At 43.6% G+C, this 19,251-nt stretch overlaps 1 protein-coding gene across 1 annotated transcript; it reads right to left on the bottom strand.

Moving 5' to 3' along the window:
• Positions 1–5,320: 5,320 nt before the first annotated feature.
• LOC141613201 (uncharacterized) lies at positions 5,321–16,782 on the bottom strand. The gene is made up of 4 exons (XM_074431943.1): positions 16,732–16,782; positions 5,721–5,873; positions 5,543–5,635; positions 5,321–5,458 (listed from the first exon to the last, which is right to left on the bottom strand). Exons 1-4 carry the CDS (start codon positions 16,780–16,782, stop codon positions 5,321–5,323), a joined length of 435 nt encoding a protein of 144 aa, XP_074288044.1.
• Positions 16,783–19,251: the final 2,469 nt, after the last annotated feature.

The following is a 19,251-nucleotide window of genomic DNA, read 5'->3' as shown; positions in this document are numbered from 1 at the left end:
AAGTTCTTGGAATATGAGTGCAAATACTCGCAACTCGAAAAGACATGCCTCGCTCTTGTGTGGGCGACGAAGAAGCTACGTCACTACATGCTTAGCTACTCCGTCAAGATATATTCCAAAATGGATCCAGTCAAATACCTCTTCGAGAAACCCGTCCTCAACGGACGTCTTGCAAGGTGGACTCTGATGCTCTCAGAATTCGACCTCAAATATGTGCCACTAAAAGTCATAAAAGGTCGCGCCGTCGCCGAATTCTTCGCAGAAAATCCTATCAACGACGCACAAACCATAGATACTTGGTCATTTCCCGACGAGGACATACTTCAAACAGACGTGGACTCTTGGGATCTATACTTTGATGGAGCATCAAATTTAAGAGGATTCGGAATAGGAGTTTTGCTCATTTCTCCTGAAGGTGAGCATACACCAATTGCTGTCAAACTCGACTTCGAGGTGACAAATAACGCTGCAGAGTATGAAGCTTGTCTCATCGGACTACAAGCGGCAGTAAGCTTAGGAATCAAAAACCTCCGAGTACATGGGGATTCATCACTGATCATCAATCAAGTTACAGGATCTTGGAAAATCCGAAGCGAAAGCCTCGCACCCTATCAAGCTAGAATAGACCAAGTGGCTCAATTCTTTGATCACGTAACCTACTTACACCTACCTCGAGAGGAAAATCAATTTGCAGACGCTCTTGCGAAACTTGCATCTTTGATAAGTATACCAGATCACATGGTGGAAATGCCTTTGTGCATCGAACGACGATCGGAACCGGCTTATGTCCACCAAATCACCAATGAAGAGGAAATCGCGCAGGAACCCTGGTTCCAAGCGATCCTAAATTTCAAGCTCAATGGTACCTATCCACCGGATATGGACAAAAGGGGACAACGTGCTATACGCCTATTAGCTTCCCAATACATCCTCATGCAAGGAGAGTTATACAAAAGAACACCTCTTGGTGTAATCTTACGTTGCCTTGATCATTCACAGGCACGAAAGGTGATGGAAGAAGTCCACGACGGAGAATGCGGTCCTCACATGAGTGGGCCCATGATGGCAAAGAAAATCACACGTTTAGGATATTATTGGACCACCATGGAATCCGATTGCATCAAATACGTGAGACATTGCCACAATTGTCAAATCTTCGGGAATGTACAACACGTCCCTCCTTCGTTGCTATACACGATGACATCTCCTTGGCCATTTTCCGCATGGGGAATTGACATAATCGGGAAGATAACCCCAGGTAGGAACAGGAGGTCACTGTTTCATTCTAGTAGCGATTGACTATTTCACCAAGTGGGTAGAAGCGGCTTCCTACACTGCTCTTACGGCTAAAAATGTGGCAAAATTCATACAAAACAACATCATTTGCCGATATGGTTGCCCACATGAGATCATCAGTGATAACGGGTCACACTTCCAAGCCGAAACCGAGCGATTGCTAGCCAAATATAAAATTAAGCATCACCACTCTTCGCCCTATAGACCACAGACTAACGGCGCGGTAGAGGCGGCAAACAAGAACGTTGTCACAATTCTCAAGAAAATGACCGACAACTACAGAGATTGGCCAAGCAAGATACCCTTTGCTTTATGGGGATATCGTACATCAGTTAGGACACCCACTGGGGCTACTCCTTTCTATTTGACCTACGGCATGGAGGCCGTACAACCAGTCGAGCTAGAAATACCATCCTTGCGCATTCTACTCGAAAGCCAAATCCCTGAAGCCGATTGGAAGAGGGATAGATATGAAGTACTCATCCTCCTGGATGAACGTAGGCTACGCGCCTTACACAATGTCCAAACATATCAAGCACGTATCAAACGAGCTTTCAACAAAAGAGTTAGGCCAAGAAACATCAAAGAAGGAGACTTAGTACTCAAATCGGTTAGAGCTCTTTTACCTGTCGACCCAAGGGGAAAATTCAAACCTAATTGGGCAGGACCATATCTAGTCAAATCCATACTTCCAGGCGGTGCGGTTAGGATCACAGACCTAGACGGGAATGAGTTTTCAAACCCCACAAACCTTGACCAACTGAAACGATACTATGCCTAGAATAGGACAAAAACGCGCCTCGCGTAAACCCATGTGTCGCTCTTGTGGCACTAAATAAACGGCCCCCGGCCAAGCTGAAATAAGCTAGGTGTCACTATGCTCTTGCATTTTGACAAGATTGTCATCCTCATATCGTCAAATAAACTAAATTCGCACCTTGAGAACAAGCAAAAGCTCATGCTTATTTTCTATGTTCATTACAAAGCTCTTGCTTCGAACAATTATTCTTTTACATTTACTCGAACTACGCGCAAGGGTTTGATTTCGCTTTCTAAGTGAATACGTAGGCAATCCTTCACAGGATTCAACCCATCATACCTAAAATGTAAATAGAAGGACATTTGCTTTGCATTTGAAATTCGACAAGAATAATAAAAGAAAATCACAACGGTTTCATAACCATTTAACCTTTTTTTATTCCATTCATTTTCTAATAATAATAATACGTTAAATAATAAATAGAATAGGCTAGGATTCTAAAAATCCCTCCTTTCTATTACAACAATAATAATAATACTCAAATAATAAATAAAGACTCGGGCTATTCTTCCATCTTCCCTTTGCCCTTGTCATTCTTGTCATACTTCTTGTCACGACCTCGAGCCGGGCGCTCTTGCACCACTTCAGACCTAATCACCAACGGTCTTTCTCGAGGCCTGACTCTTCCATTCTTGCCAACCACCGTTTCCGCAACAGGAGTAGTCTTTGATTTCTTCGAAGGATGAATGACCTGAAATCCAGCTTCTTCTTCTCCTTCTGTTAGATGCTTCTCCTTCTCTTTCTCTCCCTCGCGCACCTTGTAGTCAACAGGCTCGCGTTTCCTCAGTCTCTCGCGTTCTTCCGAAGTTGCAGCCTTTCTCCACCTCAGATAAGAATCCGACACCCACATGTTCCTCTGGGCCCATTTGATAGCCCACTCTCTTCGGCTCTCGGCGGTGAGCGCTACAAAGCGATCTGGAACGGGCAGTATCAAGCCTCGGGATGGTGCGGCCCGACTTGCCTCATCAATCTTTCCGGAAAGATGCATACCATGAACTCCAATCCCGGAATACGCACGGACCTCGTGGGATCCAAAGAAGACACCCCAGTAACAGACTTGAGGTGCCACCATGGTACGACCCACCTAATCAACGGGCCATCATCATTCTTCAGCTTGTTCTTCCAATAGTCACAAACCCGAGTGAAGTCCACCATGTCCTCATCGTAATCATACGGGAGTGATAGGAAAGTGCATGAACTGGGGACTCGAGCAGTCGGAGCCGTTCCATAAGCCAAACCTACCAAAAGCAGGTATTAGACACCCGAAAAAAAAAAAAAAAAAAAAAAAAAAAAAAAAAAAAAAAAAAAAAAAGGTGTCTTTTACCTGTAAGATGACGGGACTCCCCAGAAATGGCAGATCGCGGTTGGATTTCCTATTATCCAAACCTAAGATGATCTCCCCTAAACACAAGCAAGCTGGGCTCCTGCGCAGCTCCATTTGCTCGATAAGACCCAAAAGACGGGGATCACCTCGCAAATCTTCATCAACGTGTCCATGGAAGACATACACATGTAGCAAACAGAAGCCAAAGGCTCTCCTCCTAGCGACATAAGAGACTGTAGGGTCAGCTCTGTTGATGAATCGGTCTATAAAATCCAGCATTCTCACGCCTTTCGGGGTAACCAAGCGATCCACCTCGAGTCTAGTCAATCCAAGCAAGTCTCTGAATTTGCTCTTATACCCTTGTGAAGTGGAAGGAATAGCGGGTAAGTGCTCGGGATCCCACCCACCAATAGCAGCAATTTCCTCCGGAAAAGGACAGATATCACCACCTGGGAACGCGAAAACATGACAATTTGGGTCCCAGTAGTCAAGACAAGCATAAACAGAAGCCAAAGGCTCTCCTCCTAGCGACATAAGAGACTGTAGGGTCAGCTCTGTTGATGAATCGGTCTATAAAATCCAGCATTCTCACGCCTTTCGGGGTAACCAAGCGATCCACCTCGAGTCTAGTCAGTCCAAGCAAGTCTCTGAATTTGCTCTTATACCCTTGTGAAGTGGAAGGAATAGCGGGTAAGTGCTCGGGATCCCACCCACCAATAGCAGCAATTTCCTCCGGAAAAGGACAGATATCACCACCTGGGAACGCGAAAACATGACAATTTGGGTCCCAGTAGTCAAGACAAGCATCCAAGAACGGTTTCACCACTTTAATGAGTTTCAAACTCAATAGAGACCCAAGGTTATGAGCACCCATATCGTGCTTCTCGACATTCGAAAATTCATTGGTCCATTCCTTCAAGCGGATCTCCAAAGTGTTCATGATGACAAATTTTCTCTTGAAAATTTATTTTGAGAGTTTTTTATGAGATTAACGGAGAAAAGACGGAAGAATTATGTGATTTAAAGCTTCGTCGACGCTCCTATTTATACTAATTGCTGTTTCCAAAATCCGCCAGGAGAGACAGGCTTGGGAACAGGCGCAGCTCCTGCTGCGCCTATTCAAAGCGACGCAGCTCATGCTGCGCCTCTTCCCCAGGCTCACTCTCTGTGATTTCCGCGTTTGGATCTTTCCTAATTCTATAACGAATAATTTCCTATTCCTACGGGATTTTATTTTGGTAAATACGAGCAGTTTACCATGTTTCAAACTTCCTGAATTCGCGGGCACGCATTTCGAGGCGGCGTCGACACACTCGCCATTTTTATCGCACCTTTTATTTTTTTTATTATTCTAATTCATTTATTTATTTTTAGGAAATAAAATTTCATTTTAATTAAATGTCATAAGTTTCATTTCTAATTTCATTTTTTTAGGAATTCATTTCCTTATGTTTTCATTTTTTTAACAAATTTCAACATTTTCATTTCTACACTTATAGATTTCTCTTTTTTCTTTTTTTTTTAGGGGTAACCCTCCCTACCGTCCGGTCATTTCCATCAAAATTTTTGCAAATTTTTGCATTTCTCACATTTTTGTATCCTTTGAGTCTCTTTTTGCGCTAATTAAGACCTTATGTGTATGAAATGTATGTTTTGCGTGATTTCCATGTGAATTTCGGCAGCATGACGGCGTAAACCGTTGTCTACCAAACCTGTTCAAGAGCTAACCTGCAGGTACAAGCAACACAACCCAACAGCAAAGGCACTCAGGCCATCATATATACAAATGTACAAGCAAACTGGGGGCTTGCGCCCCAAACAAGTCCAAAAATGTCCAAAATCAAATGTCCAAATGTACAAGTCTACAAAACTACGCCAAACTACTGCTGGGCACCCTCCAACTCAGCAACCCTCGCCATAAGAGCAGCAATCTCGGCATCCCGAAACTCGAGCTCCCTCGACAAGCGAGCCGTCTCCTCCCGAGACTGGGCCAACTCTCGCTCCAGCTCGCGGTCACCCTGTAAACAAGAAATTGGCTCATGTCAATCAACTCAAACAAAACGGAAAATCAAAAATCAAGAGAAAGCAAACGAGGTTCGTACCTGACGACCCCGACCACCGACGAGTGCCTCGATGGCGGTAGCTCGTAGCCGGTTGGCCACCCTCCAAAGTGCCACGAACCGAGATGGCGCGACCTGCATTTCAAAAGAATTCTCAGTAAAATGAACAAATTCAATCAAATGTGTTCTTACACGAAAGTCATACAAGCTGGAGGCTCACCCTCCGAATCAGATGCTGCCAGTCGTCTAGGCCAGCATCCGTCACAGCTACGTCAAAGTCACGCAACTCGGAGATCGTCGTCCTCCCAGTCGCGTCAGTGTACTCAAGAGTCTCGGGGTACACTGGGGGCTCGATGCCCGCCGCCTCAACCTCCTGCAAAGACAAATAGCTCTCATCAACCGATGATCTTTCATCGTAATTCCCGAAATCAAATCAAGAAAAGTAAAGGATACTCACCACTACTGGCCAGTACGCCAACCTCCCGTAAAGGAACGCGGAGTAGTCCTCGCCAGGCAGAAGAAGGTCGTCGCCACTGGCACCAGCCCAAGTCCGCCTCCCTCTCGGCCTCGCAGGCTCCCCGAACATCGTCCTCGGAGGGTCAATGGGAACCGTCAACGCGCCCGAGAGCACTGACGAGCCAAACGCTCGCCCGGATACCACACAGGACCCATCGACGTCCACAACAAAGAAATGCCGGCTCGGGCTCCTAGGTCGAAGGACCTCAGCAACAAAAGGAGGCGCTCCAGCGTACTCCGCCCAAGGTCTGGGCACCCACTGCGACAATATAAAAGCAAAGATCATTCCTATGGTCAAGTGAAAGCAAAGTACAAGAGATGTAAATACGAGTGGGATACTCACGCTGCTCAGCTGAAGGGCGTTCACATCCCGCCGGTAGACATTGTGAGAAGAGCGCTTGCTCTTCGTCCGGCACATCACCCAATCCCTCACCACGGGATAGGCCTTCTCCAGCGGCTCTGTCCTCTTCGGCGCGAGACTCGGGAAGTAAGAGTACACCCACGCCTATAAAACAAAATAATCAATGACGATCTTTCGTATTTCAACAAAGGAAGGAATCTGCTTTGGAAGGTTCATACCTCCAACAGTAGTCCAGGTCCGACAGCGCCAGGAGAAGTCCCCTTCTCCATCAACTCCGGACGAACCATGGCCCTCATGAAGCGGATGAGGACCGCAAAACCAGAAAGATGACCCGGCCCCAACGCCCTAGGGAACTCGGGTCGAAAGAAAGGGAAGAAGCTTCGTCGATAGCCTCTCGCCCTTGTCTCCGAGGTAAATCGAAGACAAGAACCACCAAAGCCACAGACGAGCCCTCGCTCGGTTTGTACAAGGAGGAGGAGCAGTCTCCCTCCCATCGATCGTCACCGACACCGGGGTCTTCCCCGCAAAGTAGTCTCGGACATAGGTACTGGGTACCAAGCCCGACACTGCAACAGCCTTCGGCGACAAGTTCCAACCAATCAACCTCCTCGCCTCGGCCGAATCCGCTCTCATAGCAGTCTCCGGCCACACCATCTCCTCGGTCCCGCACGGCAGACCAGAAATCATGCCGTAATCCTCCAGAGTGACTCCCACCTCACCAAAAGGCAGGTGGAACGTGGAAGTCGTATCCCAGAATCGATCCAAGAAAGCGCGGACCAGGCTAAGGTTGGCCCGCAACTTCCTCTTCACGATATCCCTCCAGACCTGAACCAGAGGACCGAACGCTCCACGCTCGATCATGGCCCTCTCCTCCGCCGACAGCCGCTCGTAGTGCTCCATCGCTGTCGTGTAACCCGAGAACGACCTGATGTTCCCGGCCTCCTATAATGATTGGAAACAAAGTTATCTTTAGTTTTGAATGGAAATTTGCAAGAAGTTTGGACAAAAGAATGAAAGAGAATAGGTAATGAGTAGTAAATTCTTATTTACCAAGCTCTTCACCGTCCTGTAGGACAGGTGACCCTCTGCAGCCTACATAAGGTGCCTACTCTCCCAGGTCTCAGCCCACGCAGGAGCTCCCCTCAGCTGACGACCTCCTCGCCTGACGTTGGCCCGTCTCGGAGCCTCCTCCTCCTCCGCCTCCTCGTGTGCCTCGTCTCCAGTGGCCATCACCGCGTCGGTGAAAGCCTGCTCTAAAGCCTCCTCAACAACAGCGACGTCTATCTCCATGGGAGTCCTCCCAGAAGTAGAAGCCCCATCACCTGCAACGTTAAAGTAAATTTAGGCCGCGTCACATGACGACAAGCCTTTGTTAAGGAGTTTTCGAGCCTCCAAAGCCCTGAAAACCGCCCTTTCTGGCCATCTTTGGCCATATTCCCGCCAACCCGATCACTCATGTGATAAATTGGGTCAAAGTCAAGTCCAAGTCAAAGCCCAGTTCCAGGTTCGAGTCGAAAATTCGGCAGCATTTCGTTATAACGACGATTATGCCCTAGAAAGGTGTCCTGAAAAAGTTGTCACAAACCAAAATTTCGAGATGGCAGAAAATTTACCCATCATCCAAGGGTCCCAAATATCAAGTTTCGCCGCCAATGGGTAATCCTAAGGCTATTTTCGAAGCAATTTACGGTTCAGCTGTAAAACCGTCTCAAAATTCGCTCAAGGGCTCAAAACTCGATGAAAATTCAAAGCAAATACATGGTTATGTTCCTAACATTGCCTACTATCCATTTCTAGCATCAATTTGGCAAAGCAAATCCATTTGGGGGAAAAGCCCCAAATTTTCGATCAAATGGGTTGAAAACCCTAGAATTCGCGGCTCAAAATTCGACAAATACAGATGATTAATGCAAGATTAAGACACATACCTCGATTAGTCATATTTCAAGCAAGCTTTTGAATCCAACCTCGACGGAAATGGTGAAGATTTGAGAGAGAAATTGAAGAAATGTGTTTCGAAATAATGAAAATAAACCCTTCTAATTTCGTGTTTTTACGCGGAAATTGCCAAATTGGGGAAAAGACGCAGCAGGTGCTGCGCCTCTTCCAAGGGACGCAGCTCTTGCTGCGCCTCTTCCTCACGTTCCCTCCATACGAATTTTCAAAAATTCGTTATGGATTCGTTATTTGTGGGCCCATCTTTGGTGCGCCTCTTCTTCAATGCTATTGTATTCTTTTGGCCTGTTTCGACGATTTTCTTTCGTTCTGGCCCGCGTTTTATCCTACGCGACAGTATTTTGCAGTATTGTCCAAATTCATTTTATCCCGCGCAGCAGTATTTTGCAGTATTGCTCAATTTATTTTGTCCGGCGCAGTAGTATTTTGCAGTACTGCTCACTCGAAGTTTTCTCCCATGACGATCAAAATGTTCCTAGTTGTCGATATATTCCCCAACAAGAGTTCGCTTGAGACCGACGCAAGCAGATTCAACCTCAAGTTTTTGCCAGAGTTCGCTTGGGACCAACGCAAGCGGATTCCCCAGCAGTTTCTACCGACGTCCTGCTGCTTTCACTATATTTTGTGTTTCCCCGCGGAGTTCGACAGGGATTCGTTCTCCAGAAGTTCCTATACCCAAACCTTAGTTACCTTTAAGTTGAACTTATATTTGGCCTCCTTCCCGTCAATGCTTTCCTTTAGGGTCCCCACACCCTAGTACCAATATTTATATGTCTTTTAGGTCTTAACCTTAGCTCCTACGCTTAACCTTAGCTCCTATGCACCTCCGAAAGCATCTCGAGAAGAAGTCTCAGGTATGGTCTCTTCTTATGGTTGGCGAGCTTCCTTACGTAGTCTAATGGACTTTAAACGACCCTCCCCGATAGTCGACAGACTCTAAAATGTTCCCGACGACAGGTCCTTGGCTCAGACCCCTTGAGCCGCCTCGCGTCGCCATAGTCGTCAGGTTGTAATCTTCGATTGACCTGATGGCTATACTTTGACTTTCGCCTTGTCCAAGCCTCAGTCAAAGTGGGGGCTCTGTAGACACCTCGTTTTTGCACCCCTCGCAAACCACCCGGTGATGATTGGGCCGCATGTTTGATTCGCGGAACGATTTGTGACAGTTCGTAAGTTTATCGTCAAGTGTTTGCTCAAATATTAATGTCAACCTCTTAGTTGTCATCTACGTCCGGATACGGTCGTTTTGGCGATAATTAGAGTACATTGAGTCGGGTCAAAAACCGTCTCCATTTTTCGATATTTGTTAAATCCCGAGTCAGAATGTTCTGGAATGTTCCGGATATTTCTATTCCATATTTCACAAATTTTATCTTTTGGCAAATAATATTCCGTAATATTCAAAAGATAATCGAATTATTTCCGTCCTACCATAACTCAAACGCGGAAATCTTTCTTCAGCAGGAGGAAACCTCCTGGGAATAGACGCAGCAGGTGCTGCGCCTCTTCCAAGGGACGCGATGTGGCGCTGCGCCTCTTCCCGTGCCCTTCTTTGCATGATTTACGTATCTTTTTTATATCTTTCCGAGATTCACTTCCAAAGAGTCTCCGAAACCCTATTCCTCCGTGTGATTAGTATAAATAGGAGCCTTCGCTCCTCATATCTCTCACGCGAGTGTCCGCCCTTCTCTTCTCCCTTTGCATTCTAGACTTCGTTCTTACTAATTGGCGCCTACGTGCTTCGACTTCCGACCACGTAAGCTCGGATCTTTCCGGGTACCAGCCTCTCCGTTTGCATGACCGACCAATTTGACCAACTACACTCAATCAATCTAAATTAATCAATCGTTTTCCTCTTACGAGGGCACTCTTTCATTGCATTCGCGTCGAGCATTCACTAGTCGATACTTAGTTCATCTCGTTCCGTCAACATGTAAGTCTGAGGGTGTATAGTTCTCTTTATTTATTGTATTTTATTTATTCATCGTTGTAAGGTTTATGTCGAAAACACCTAATTAAAACCGATTTCCAAAACCGTCTTTAAAACCTGTTTTTGCGGATTTCCAATAGACAGACGTCGAGAAAAGACGCAGCAACTGCTGCGCCTCTTCAAAGGAGCGCAGTTCCTGCTGCGCCTCTTCGTGAGGCTGCCGCAGTTCCTGCTTCTTTTCTTCTTCCTCCGTCCTCTGTAATTCGTATTTGTTTGTTTGTTTTCTCTTGCTTATTTCGTTAATTCGTTCGCATGATAGTCAGCAATATTCACATGTATATATTCATCATCATTAATTCACATGTTTTAGTTGTTGTAAATCCGACTTAAATCTCAAATAATCAATATTTGCGGGTTTTCGTCATTAATATTCAATCCGAGTTTTAGAGATTCGATTCGTCATATTGAGTTTCTGGAATTTATCTTTGATATATTTTGCATCCATGTTCATTGTTAATTCGTCATATTCATCATGTTTAGTCTAATCAATTAATTAGTTTGTTTAGTTGTTTATTGACTCATTCATTAACATCGTCCCTTCATGTAATTATTCCATTAGCATCCGTCTCATCCATGTTTTGCTGTTTTTATGACTAATTCATATGTAATTAATCCATTAAATCACTTTCATCCGAGTAGTATCATCAATCGATCCATTTAAAATTAACAATTAACATTAACGATTTGCGATTCGGCTTCACGGCTAAACGAGAACTCACCCTTGGAACAGACGCAAAGAATCGCTGCGCCTCTTCAGGGCTAGCGATCTCTCTATGCGCTGTTCAGTTGAGTTCGTCCCGAACTCCTTTTCTGCTTTGACCTCGTTTAATTAGCTTACGTAATTATCTAACTAATATCCGTAATATCACTAATTTCTGTTCGTTTATTTCATCAATTTTATTTCTTTTATTCCTTTTTCTCAAATAATCCGTTTTAAGGGTGTTTTCGACATAGATCATCTAATCCATTGTAATTATTGTATTTCTCATTATTGTAATTTATAATTATTGCTTTGTATCTTTTATTGCTTGCTTTCACATGTAAATCAACATTAACTCCTACTTCGACCCAATTGTATGCTAATTACGTGTCAACCGACTTAGTTAAATTCTTCACATGTTAGGATTAAAACTTGGATGTTGCATTGCATGCATTATAGCCGACGATATATCTAGTACGAATAACTTCCCTAATCATTAGTAGAGGCCGCTATCGAGGCGGGCGGGATTAGGTGTTCGATCAAAAGAGCTTCCTAATACGTACCCTCACCCCTTACTCCAGATCTCCGTGAGCACCCGTGTTCATTGGCATCCACGAGAGTCATTCTAGACATAGAATGCTAAGGGTAACGATTGCTTAGTGTTCATGTCACTACTTTGTGTCTTGACATGACACGAGGTATTCGAACGGTTCCAATTTCCCATAAAAATTGGTGGCGACTCCTTACAAAATGCAAACGCTTGTCCCTCTTTCCTCACCAAGCGCCCCCGTGGGCGGCCCGCTGTCCACAGGAAGACGCTCGGATTGCTTGTGCTGGACGGGCGGATTGTGGGCAATCCGCTCGGATTCTCTTTCAGCTTCTTCCTTTCATCTTTTCTTCCTTTCTCTTCATACAATCCTTTAGGATTTCCTCGGAGATGCAAGGATCTTTTCTCATCATTGCCCAACTACTACAATATGTACAAAGGCCTTCTAGTCTTGTCTTCTCTTTGATGCTTGGTCATTGAATTCAATCAATTTAGCTCTATTTTGCCATGAAAATGCAAGGTTTGCACTCCTTTCCTACCAAGGAAATAAAACCTCAAAGAATATGCAAAACAAAGGACTAAAGACAATAAATGACCCAAATATGCACTAAAAAGCATGGGAATAAGGCTAATTCGGGGAATAAATATGCTCAAATTATGGTCACATCAAATATCCCCAAACCGAACCTTTGCTCGTCCCGAGTAAAGAGGTGACAAAGACTAGGACCATTATTTAAACTAACCTAATAGCATAGCCGATATGAGACAATTAGCGGGTCTCACTCCGCCCCTTCAACTCACAACAAGACAACCATGAGGTATGATGCCTTCTTGCAAGGCAAGGTGGGTCTTGCCAAAATGGTGACACATCCAAACATTAAAGCACACAAAATCAAGTAATGGATGCATTTACAAAAAAATAGCCACTTTCCTCATCTAAGTGGCGGAAATTATCTACAAGGGAAGCAATCAAAGGGTACACACTCCTTCATAGATGCAATTTCTTCAAACTACTAAGCCTAGAAGGATACCAATAAATCACCTCCAAGTTGTGTCAAGCTAGGGTACCTTTGTCTTCAATCGTTAAATACTTTTGTCAAGAATAGACTCCCTATGGTGTTAGAAACACTGGAGGATCGCGGAATTCCCCTTCTTGCCTAGACAAGAAGAAGGGTCGTCTCCTCTCTACCATGCACAAAAATGAATTCGATGGATAAAGGGATCAATAGTATTTGAGTTTCATGTAGGAGTTTGCTTTCGTTGTTGTTTTTCCCCCCAATTTCTTGTGGCATATGACATTTGAGAACACTTTCTTTTGCCATTTCTTTTGATTTTTGGCATTTCAATACTTGACAACTTTTCACTTTTTGCATTTTCTTTTGAACATTTTCAAATTCACCTCATATGTAGTGAGGGTGCCTTATATTTGAAGCTTTAGGAGTCTATTTTTGCTCCTCTTTTTATTTGATGCAATTTGCAAACTTTCTTTCACTTTTCATTTCATTTCTTGAACTCAAATCAATTTCTTTTTGTGCCCATTCCCCTTGATGACAAAAATGTGGTAGAACATGGATGATGGATGCATGGTTTCAAGGGTCACCTTGGAATAAACGGTAGCCAAGGAGTTATCACACCACAAGGTACTCTTGACTAGGCCTTAATCCATGGGTCAAAGGATACTAGCATGACACATCCTAGGGTGTTTTACAATTATTCTAACAAGCAAAGTCTTAAGAATAAAAAGCATCTACTAGGGCCTATATACACTTGTCAAGCTTCCCAAGTAGACGGTTTCACAAAATTTTTCTAACAATGAAACTACATGCCATGATGCAACCAACATTTATACATCCTCATGCATATGATTCTACCAACTAGTATGACATATAAACTAAATGCAAGTCCTAAATTCACATTGTTTATACCGCATCAATCAAAATAAAGCCACATAGTCATTAACATAAAGAGGAAAAAGGAGATTGGAAAGATCATACCATGCGGTCTTCAATATCCTCATGTCTCGGATGTGGCTTAGTCAATCAATGTGAACAAGGATAGAACAAACACAATATATACAACAATATATACAAGACTACACTACAAAGGAAATGAACTTGTTTTTGGTTTTTCAATTTTTCAATTTTTTTGGTTTTTCGAAATTTTTGATTTTTTTTTTGGGTTTTTGAATAAAAGTTAAGTTAGAATTTCCCATCCTCACACTAATATGGGCATTGTCCTCAATGGCCAATATGATAGGAAATTATGCAAGTGTGATGCATGAATTCTATACTAAATGCAAGCTATACTATGCTACACTACATGATGCATGGGTTTTTTTTTGTTTATGACGGAGAGCGTAATTTAGATTACCTCCCGTTGCGTATGCATGTACTTCCCCAAACTGAGATAGACATTATTTCTAATGTCTTAAATTTTGGGGTAGTTCATGCACACAAGATGCAATGCATGAAACTAAATATTGTCATTTTAGATTTTTCAAACGGGAACAATAAAAGAACACCTCAATGGAGCCGAGGTGTTAGTCCTCTATGTTGCTAGGACTCTCCAAACTAACCAAAGTCAAATATTGTACAAGTTAAAAAAACATTAAATTCTTTCATGAAAATTGAAAATAAAGAGAGGAGATGAGGAAACTTCACATAAGCTTGAGATGGGTGCCTCATGCCCGCTCCATCTAGCTATGAAGAGATCTTCTATAGATCGCCATCATCTCCCTCTAGGTCACTATCCCATATTTCCTTGGATGAATCACTTGTATTAGGGTCCATGAACTCATCCTCTTCGCTACCAAGCTCCACCGTGTCCCCACCGCAAGATTTGTCGCTCCCTTCATCTTGTCGCCCATTTGCCCCTTCATTTGCTCTCTCCGAATTGGGGAAGAGTATATCCATTTTTGCCCAAGAGTGAAATGCTCCCTCCTCACTAATCTTCCCCCTTTGAATCATATCGTGGTATTGAGGGTAAAGTGCATAATAATTGTCCACGGTAGCTTCATATTGTCGGAAGTGCAAATCTTGAAGAATTCCCGTTACAAAGTCATCACGGGGGAGGATAAAGGGGTTAGGGTGGTTGTACGGTTGATATGGGAAAGGGTAGGGAGGTACTTTGATCTTCTCATCTTGTAGTTGTTGCTCTTGTTGTTGTTGGGGATTTGGTGGTGGGGGTGCTTGGGTTGGGTTTGCGGGGATGAGGTAGGATGGGATTGGTGATAAAGGTCCCCTTCTTGGTGAGATTCTTGGTAGTCCGGGCATTGGTAAGTAGATTGGATCACTCCCTTTTGTTATCCACTTGATCCTTTTATCAACCCCCTCAAGGGTTATCCAATGATGATGCACAAGAAGAAGGTCTTCATTTATCCTTGTATTCCCGAAAAGAGGAGTATACTCATTATTCTCATTAAATTTTGGATTGAAATGATTTGAAATCTTTGTAATGAGCCCTCCATTAACGATGTGTTTCATCCCATCATCATCACCGTTTTTGAACTTAGCCCACTTCTCGAGTAGCACAAGAGGCGCATTAAAGTGGTACCCACCCCTTCCTTGGATATCGAGATAAGACTCCATGAACACAAGATCGAGTTCGTTCACTATTGCCGGGTCTCGGCGAGCAAGGAGGGTGCCGGAAAGGAACCGCTAAGTGAGTCTCAAAATAGGATTTTGAATGTGGAAAGCTAGACATTCGTTGATGTACATGAAATCTCGGCCGGTCATGTCCCTCCATAGGGGTGCACCACTATATCTCTTCGGTTTTGATGTCCGGGTAGGCGAGACATCGAGACCAAGCACATTAGCAAATTCCACTAGAGTCATCATTCTTGAAACACTCTCCAACCTAAATTCTATGCATATCGTTCTATTCAAGGTTGTGATTTTCAAGAAGCTTAAAAATTCAAGAACAAGGGATCGGTAAGTTTGCTCGTGCATGTGGAATAGGGTAGAGAGACCAAACAACTCAAAAAGGGCTTCCATTTGATGGCAAAACCCAAGCTTCCTTAAAGTTCTATGACATAAAAACTTAGTAGGGAGAATGTTCTTACGAAGAAGCCGGTGAAAAACGAGCCTTTGCACATCATTGACGAATTCAACATTTGAGAAGTCATCAAGCCTTGTAAGATCCACAATTTCTTCATGCTCCCTCCTTAGAGTGTTGATGTGAGAGGTAGAAGAGCTTCCTCTTACTCTTGGTCTTTTTCTATCCCTAAAGGAAGATCCCTTTGGTCCCATTCTTTGATTGTTGAGTTGGAATTTTTGAATTGTTGAAGTATGAAGATGCTCTTTGTAGATTGAATGTTGCTTTTGAAACCCTAGAAATTGGGGCTTTTTGATTTTGTGGGATAAAAGAGTGTTTGGGATATGCTTTGGAGTCATAAGAAGGTGGGTTTTTATAATACAAGTGGAAGGAAGGGTGATGTGTCACAAATTGTGTGGTGGGGATAAATAAAATTGGAAAAATCGGGAGTGAAGGACGCAGGGAGACGAGCGGACTCGGGCTCGGGACGCTCGGATTCTGTCATTCTGGGACGAGCGGATTCCAGGGAAGACGCTCGGATTCTCTTACAGCTAATTTTTACAAAAATTTGACGCAGCCAAGACGAGCGGATCAAGCACAAGACGAGCGTCTTTTCTGGAGCAAGACGAGCGTCTTTTCTCATAGCCGAGCGGATTCTGTTACAGGAACTTTTCTTAAAATGTTGCAGCAAGAAGACGAGCGGATTCATCTTCAGACGCTCATATTCTTGCCGGACGAGCGTATTCTCAATAAGACGGCCATCTTTTTTCAAACCGAGCGGATTCTCTCTTTTAGACGCTCGGATTCCTAGCTGCGGATTTATCTTGATCTCCTTGACTCCGATAAAAGCTTCCCCACACTTGAAAATTAGTTCCTTCCTTCATCAAAAAAAATCATTAGTGACCCTCCCTCACTCACTCTCATGGAAAGAATTTATGATTATGATTAAAGGAATGCAATAAAATTATAAATACAAGTTAGAGGGGTTAGTATATTTACAAGGGGTGGTTTAGGGAGGATTCCACCAAACTCTCCCTTTGATGATTCCTTCAAGGATGAGGAGGGCCGAGGTAGGTGACCTCGACCTCTCCAATAAATGCTCCCTCATAATATGGCTTCAATCTTTGACCATTGACCTTGAATTTTCTTCCATCTTTCGCCTTGATTTCAAAATCCCCATATTTTCCAACCTCGGTGATCACATAGGGACCCATCCATCTAGAGTTCAACTTTCCCGGAAAGAGTCGATATCGGGAATTGAATAAAAGGACTTTATCCCCTTTGTACAAGGCTTTTTGCTTGATCCTCTTGTCATGGAGCAATCTTGTCCTTTCCTTGTAGATCTTGGCATTCTCATAAGATTGTAGTCGGAATTCTTCCAACTCTTGAATTTGAATCATCCTCTTTTGACCACTTAATTTGAGATCAAGGTTAAGGGCTCGGATTGCCCAAAAAGCTTTGTACTCTAATTCGATTGGCAAGTGGCATGATTTTCCATAAACAAGGTTGTAAGGGGAGGCTCCTATGGGAGTCTTATAGGCCGTCCTATAAGCCCAAAGAGCGTCATCAAGCTTTGTGCTCCAATCTTTCCGGGTCTTGTTTACAACTTTCTCAAGAATTTGCTTGATCTCTCTATTCGAAACTTCAACTTGACCGCTTGTTTGAGGATGATATCCCAAGCAGGTTCTATGTTGAACACCATACTTGGTTAAAAGAGATGCGAGTTTCTTTTCATGAAAATGCGTTCCTCCATCACTTACGATTGCTCTAGGAACTCCAAATCTTGGGAAGATTATTTTTTTAAAGAGCTTGGTGACCGTCTTTGCATCATCGTTTGGAGTGGCAATTGCCTCCACCCACTTCGAGACGTAGTCTACGACCACAAGGATATACTTATTCCCATTGGATGTCACAAACGGACCTTGGTAGTCGATCCCCCAAACGTCGAAGATCTCCACCTCTAGTATGCCCCTTTGTGGCATTTCATTCCTCCAAGAGATATTCCCCGTCCTTTGACAAGCATCACAATGAATGATGAATTCCCTCGTGTCTTGGAACATTGTAGGCCAATAGAAGCCCGATTGAAGAATTTTTGCAATGGTTCTCCTTGCTCCATGGTGCCCACCGTAGGGTGACGAGTGGCATCCTTCCAAGATTCCTTAGACTTCCCATTGAGGGATGCATCTCTGGTAGAGCCCATCACTACACTCTTTGTAGAGGTTTGGGTCATCCCAAAAGTTCCTCTTTACTTCGAATAAGAACCTCTTCCTTTGGTTGTAGTTCAAATTTGGAGGGAGTACTCTTCCAACGATATAGTTGGCATAATCGGCAAACCATGGGGTGCCTTTCAAGTTGTGTTTGAATGGCCATCAAGATATCATCGGGAAATGAGTCATTGATCGGCGTTTCTCTTTGTTCATCATGAAACCGGATTCTTGACAAGTGATCCGCCACTACATTTTCGGCTCCTTTCTTGTCTCTTATTTCCAAGTCGAATTCTTGAAGAAGCAAAATCCATCTTAACAATCTTGGTTTTGCCTCCTTTTTTATCAAGAGATGTCGGAGAGCACGGTGATCCGAAAAGACAATCACTTTGGATCCAAGTAAGTAGGAACGAAATTTATCCAAAGCATACACAATGGCAAGAAGCTCTTTCTCGGTGGTATCATTGTTCACTTGGGAGGGATCAAGAGTCTTGCTTATATAATAGATGGCATGAAGAGCTCTTCCTACCCGTTGGCCAAGAATCGCTCCAATGGCGTAGTTACTAGCATCACACATAATCTCGAACGGTAGTTCCCAATTTGGAGGTTGAATGATCGGTGCCGAGATTAGTGCTTCCTTGATTCTATTAAAGGCTTCAACACACTCGTTAGTGAAATGGAATTGGGCATCTTTTAGTAAGAGTTGAGTGAGGGGTTTCGCTATTTTTGAAAAATCTTTTATGAAACGGCGATAGAAACCCGCGTGACCGAGAAAACTTCTCACCCCTCTAACATTCACGGGAGGTGGGAGTTTCTCTATCACCTCAACCTTAGCTTTATCGACCTCGATGCCCTTTTTCGAGATTAAATGACCCAAAACAATTCTTTCATTAACCATGAAGTGACACATTTCCCAATTTAAAACAAGACTAACTTCTTCACATTTTTGCAATATAAGAGAAAGATTATGCAAACATGAGTCAAAGTCTTTTCCATAAACACTAAAATCATCCATAAAAACTTCCATTATGGTCTCTAGGTAGTCGGAGAAGACACTCATCGTGCATCTTTGGAAAGTGGCGGGGGCATTACATAAGCCAAAAGGCATCCTCCTATATGCAAAAGTACCATAAGGGCATGTGAAGGTGGTCTTATGTTGGTCATCCGGGTGTATAAGGATTTGAAAGAATCCCGAATACCCGTCAAGGTAACAAAAGAATTTGTTGGAGGCTAACCTCTCAAGCATTTGGTCAATGAATGGTAGGGGAAATGATCCTTTCTTGTTGCGGAATTCAATTTTCGATAGTCAATGCACATACGCCAACCGGTGATCTTCCTTGTGGGTATTAGCTCATTCTTCTCGTTTGCTACCACCATGGTACCTCCTTTCTTAGGTACCACTTGGACGGGGCTAACCCAAAAAGAGTCCGATATGGGATATATAA

The sequence above is a fragment of the Silene latifolia genome, chromosome 11 (assembly GCF_048544455.1).
Source record: "Silene latifolia isolate original U9 population chromosome 11, ASM4854445v1, whole genome shotgun sequence".
Classification (NCBI taxonomy): domain Eukaryota; kingdom Viridiplantae; phylum Streptophyta; class Magnoliopsida; order Caryophyllales; family Caryophyllaceae; genus Silene; species Silene latifolia.
The sequence above is the reverse complement of the archived record's forward strand: the minus strand, read 5'-3'. Positions and strand labels throughout refer to the sequence as shown.

Bases quoted from the DNA above. Each gene is read 5' to 3' on its own strand.
- LOC141613201 (XM_074431943.1), bottom strand. From the start codon at position 16,782: ATGGGGATTTTGAAATCAAGGCGAAAGATGGAAGAAAATTCAAGGTCA. The intron at 5,874-16,731 runs GTCAAAGATTGA...TTGTCTTTGCAG, and splicing joins AAGAAAATTCAAGGTCAATG to GAGGTTGAGGCGGCGGGCAT. The intron at 5,636-5,720 runs GTGAGCCTCCAG...TTTGAAATGCAG, and splicing joins GGCAGCATCTGATTCGGAGG to GTCGCGCCATCTCGGTTCGT.